General features: G+C 58.1%; 2 protein-coding genes across 2 annotated transcripts in view; both read right to left on the bottom strand.

Annotated features, from left to right (window-relative positions):
- Positions 1-2,273, bottom strand: part of VOLCADRAFT_87991 (uncharacterized protein) — a gene marked incomplete at both ends in the record, with an annotated part of 2,949 nt that extends 676 nt beyond the window's left edge. The window contains 6 exons of the mRNA XM_002947725.1: positions 102-242; positions 709-820; positions 856-903; positions 1,095-1,156; positions 1,398-1,834; positions 1,889-2,273. Of these exons, the coding sequence (XP_002947771.1) occupies positions 102-242; positions 709-820; positions 856-903; positions 1,095-1,156; positions 1,398-1,834; positions 1,889-2,273 (1,185 nt within the window). The remainder of the gene's footprint in view (positions 1-101; positions 243-708; positions 821-855; positions 904-1,094; positions 1,157-1,397; positions 1,835-1,888) is intronic.
- A 1,922-nt stretch (positions 2,274-4,195) lies between these two features.
- Positions 4,196-4,790, bottom strand: part of VOLCADRAFT_87992 (uncharacterized protein) — a gene marked incomplete at both ends in the record, with an annotated part of 18,634 nt that continues 18,039 nt past the window's right edge. The window contains one exon of the mRNA XM_002947726.1: positions 4,196-4,678. Coding sequence (XP_002947772.1) covers positions 4,196-4,678 — 483 coding nt within the window. The remainder of the gene's footprint in view (positions 4,679-4,790) is intronic.

Below are 4,790 nucleotides of genomic sequence, written 5' to 3' on the forward strand. Positions count from 1 at the left end.
CCCTCTACCCCCTTCCCTCCCTCCCTCTACCCCCTCCCTCCCTCCCTCTACCCCCTCCCTCCCTCCCTCTACCCCCTCCCTCCCTCCCTCTACCCCCTTACCTCCCTCCCCCCCTCTCTCTTACCAATCTTATCAGCTCGCCGGGCCGCCTCCAGCGTCGCCGCAGTGTACAGTGCGGTCAGGCGCCGCTCGAAGGGAGCCGACTTGTTCGCCCCGGCGGCCTTGATGGCGGCAGTCTCCGTCTGGTCGGTTGATTTGATTGATTGATTGATGAACCGATTGGGGAAAGCCATCAAGCAACGCGCAGGCAAAAGTAAAGTAAAGAGATAACAAGATAATGTTAAGAAATGATAATTTCCTGACCTCAAACCCGAATTAAAGCCCGTGCGCGGCGTTGAGATCAAGAGATGCAAATTCGCGTCGGAAGGAATTATGTGGAAAAGAAAAGTAAGAGATCTTACATGCTGAAGAGGTCATCTGCTAAACCCCCTCTCATTTTTGTTTGTCCGCAAACAGATTGTTGAATTCGGTTAGGCTTGCAGTACCTCCACCAACTCCCCCCACACTACCCGTCGGCTCATAACCCCCAATGTCCAATTTGATCCTACCTGAGGTCTGCTCCTCATGCCATTGGTGGACCTCCCCGTGCACCCAACCTCTACCTCTAGCTCTACCTCAACCTCTTACCCCACCCCACCCCTCCCGTACCTGCCGTACCACCCCCACCCTGTACCCCGCCCTGCACAGCCTCCTCACGTACACAGGCAGGCGGTAGACGGGGAAGGAGGCGGTCAGGAAGTTGTGATCCATGTGGGACCAACTGCGGTGGGGGGAAGAGTGAGGGGAAGTTCTTACCGCACGGTGAAAAAGTCGAATAAACAGCCGTACATTCCAAAGCACCGACTGGCGGGAAAAGAGGAGGGAGGGAGGGAAAGACGAACCACGAACGAGTGAGGCTGCTGCCAGGGCAAGAATTCACCAGGAGTCGAAGGGAGGGAGGGAGGGAGGGAGGGAGGGAGGGAGGGAGGGAGGGAAGGAGAAGCGCGTGAAAGGCAGCAGATGAGGCGCAGCGGTGAAGCGACAAGCACACTCACAGATTGCAAACCCTTGCGGCGACCTCCGCATCCTCTCCGAAGAACCTCATTTTGTAGCCGACCTGCCGGAGCAACCCACCGAGGCGGGGGGAGAGGCCGGGGGAGGCGGGTGAACGGAGAGGGATAGGCAGCTAGGGGTGAGGATGATGAACACAACCGGCACACAAGCAGGACAAACAGACAAACAGACAAACCGGGGTATCAAGAAAAACAAAAACCCTGTCGAGCCTCCCGAGTACCTCAATCCCTTTTGTTTAAACTTCCCCAGCACTACCACCTCAGTTGCATATGCCCTGACCTCACCTCCACGATGAGCAATGTGCCCGGGTTCTGGGCCCTGAGCTCCACAACCTGCTGCTCCAGGGGGGTTAGCTTAGCGCCGCCACCGCCGCCACCGCCGCCGCCGCCACCCAAAGCGGCAGCGGCAGCCCCAGACTCCAACCCCACCCGGCGGCCGTACTCCTGTGCAAGTTTGTGTCGTACAAGCTCCCGCTGCTGCGGTGTCATCGTCTTCGGCTGGAATGCTGCTGCCTCGTTTCCGTCGCTACGCGCCGCTGCCGCTGCCCCTCCTGCGCCTCCACTTTTCTCCCCAGTGCGCGGGGTTACGGCCGGAGTGCCGGCAGCGCACGAGGAGCGTTGTCGCCGCGCAGCCAGGAGCCTCCGTAGCCCGCTGCCGCTGCCGCCGGTGGAAGCGCCCTGTCCGGCGTTGTCCAGGGCAGCCAGCAGGGGTGTGGGAGTGCCTGCGGCGGCAGCTGCGGCAACGGGACGGGTGTCTTGGGCAGCTTCCTCCCCACCATCGCCCAGCTGCTGACCGTTATCGTGATCAGAAGACGTTGAGGCCTCGAGCAAGTCGATTACAGGCTCTGCGCCAGCACGGTCGACATCCATCATCTCCGAGGTCTCGGCTTGCGGACGAGACCGTGCAGCCCCGCTACGCTTCTTGGAAAGAGCAGCGCTGCCGGCTGCATCACGACCGGCAATTGGCTTGCTGGCATTTAAATCGCTAACGCGGCGCCTTTTCGCTGGGGGCCGTCCTGGGACATCATCATGGCCAGGCCCCTGCCTTGGAGCCTCATCAGCAGGTTGACTGGAGGGCCCAGGAATATTTCCAGATGATGTTTTGAAGAACGCGCTGATGCTTCGCTGCTTGGTCTGCTTGGCCTGCCCTTTCCCGCTCATTATGCACAAAGTCCGACGCCTCGGGATTTCAATGTAATTACTTACAAAAATTATCACAAGGTAAAGCGCGATATGCACCAGGGTTACCGTGATAAAGCTTCAGGGCACAGCATTACGGAACCCACAACACCCAAAACAAGCCATCCGCTTGCAAAGCAACTTTCAAGGTAGAGCAAACAAACAACATTACGGATACAAGAAGTTCATCTATCTATCAGGGTACGGACTCGTGTAAAACTTTGGGCAGCAGCAGAACCCGCCAGCGCCCCCAGCCAATTCCGATCCCGTGTACCGCAGGAGATTTTCTTCACCCGGCCAACCGTCTCGCGCAGGCATGCACAAACAGGATGAAACATGCGCGGCCGCACCAGATTGCCCGTGCAGCGGGAAAACCACTCCGACGCTTGCACCAAAGGGCATCGATTCATGAATGCGCTCATCAGTTTAATTCAATATTGGGTCGTCGTCTTTGGAGATCTCATCCATGACCAAAAATGTGGGAACAGGAAACCCCATGCCATGCACGGCGGGGGGATGTACCTCATCTCCTGCACTTGCAATCTGGAACCCACTGTAACAACCACACTTGCACCAAGCACCATGTCGTCGTCGGTCACTTGCACTGCGCACGCCAACCAGACATCCACACTACCATCCAGTACCATCCAGTACCATCCAGTACCATCCAGTACCATCCAGTACCACCCACCGAGATCATTTATGTCCAAACCCTAAGCTGATGCGGATGGTCACATCCACCCGCGTTTGATCATGATGGTGATAATGCTGTTGATGGTCAAATCCTCCGATGCAGCAGCATACATACATACATACATATCGGACAGAACCGCACAGAGCATGCAACCAACCCACCAGCCAGCCACACGGCATGGTGACTTGAGCTCACGCCTGTGCCCCCCTGGCATTACCAACGCTGCGACCATCACCAAAAAAGACAACTTTCCTTCTCAGCCCGTATGCAGTACAATCCGTAACGTAAGCAGTACAAAGACACTTGTATTTGCGCTAAGAGTCCAAGTGCCAGATATCATCCAAGCATTAAATTGTACTGTGCAAAGGATGCTGCACTGCTGCACTGCTGCTGCTAGTATCGGTGGGGCACATGTACTATAGTATACATGTACGGCATCGTAGGCAAAGTGCGGCCGCCTACGTTATTAACTACGTTATAAACAGTTTCACGCATATAGCAGCGAGCCGCATGTAAGCGAAGTGCCTACTCACTCGGGAGCATGTGTGTACGAGATGCAACCATGCAAGCCATGCAGAAACACAACTAGGCTTTCTCCGCAAGCGCAATCACGAGGAAATGCACACGCATGCACCGTACATGTACACATATATGTTATATAGTACGAATAATATGTATGGAAAAGCTGAAAACCACTGACTAAAATGCCGTCGTCAGGATGATGTTGTCAAACCGTTAAACCACCTAGCTAGCCACCACACTGAACAGCAAAAGCAAGGCCGGGCTGCTGCATGCTGCATGTGTTTCACCAATAAACCCCCCCAATGGTGACCTCCGGTAGGTGATATCCGATGGACCCCGAAACCACTTAGCCTGGTACCACTACACAGCATACCCATACCACACCCCCGGCTCGCTCCAACCCCCCACCCCCCCCCAGCTCCCAGGTCCCCGCAGTGAACCCCCCAAGGAATCCAACACGCCAAGACGCCACCAGCCTCACGCCCGCTCCCGCTCGGCAGCTCAAGAAGTATATATGCCGTCCAGACGTTCCCGGTTACCCTGTCGGCTCCGCTTTACTGTGACATACATACGTACGTACATACATACATACGCACACATAAAAGCACACGCAGGGAGCTGGGAGGGGGCACCGTCTAGAGCACCCGCTGCTGGACGTCGGATGGCTTTGGATGGCTCACCAAAATTATCAGCTGGCGCCTTGGTGTTGCTTTGACGGTGTCGTTGGTGGCGGCGCCGCCGCCGCTGCCGCCTTAGGCGCCGCTGCCGGCGCAGCTTCCCTTGCGGCAGGGCTTCCTTCCACAACTGGCGGCTCCACAGGCTGCACAGGATGGCCTGTTGGACGAAGGGGCTCGAGGACAGTTCGACTGAAGTTCGGCTTGGCGGCGGACGTGTCGCCGGCGGCGGCGGCATCGGCCCGCTCCCGCTCCGTACCAATGGCTGCGAGTAACGCATCCGGACCGCCAGATGAATCGAGCAGTCGCTCCAACGGCATCTGCGGGTCTAGACCGCGTGGCGGCCCCCCGCTAGCGCTGGAGGAACGGCGCTCCGACCCGTGGGTCGATGCTGCTGGCGAGCTGCTGCTGCCGGGAGCGCGTGAGGCGCCCGGAGGCGTCGCTGCGACGGAGCGTCCGGCGGTGGCGGGCAACGGCGGCCGCGGTGGCGGCGAGGACTGTGGTGGCGGCGGTGATAATGCACGTGCCGCAACAGTCGCGGTAGGGGCCGGCGGTGATGGTGGCTGCGCTTTCATGCCGTCGTCTGCAAAGGCCCGGGATGGCGGCGGC

The sequence above is a fragment of the Volvox carteri genome (genome assembly GCF_000143455.1).
Source record: "Volvox carteri f. nagariensis unplaced genomic scaffold VOLCAscaffold_7, whole genome shotgun sequence".
NCBI classification, from domain to species: domain Eukaryota; kingdom Viridiplantae; phylum Chlorophyta; class Chlorophyceae; order Chlamydomonadales; family Volvocaceae; genus Volvox; species Volvox carteri.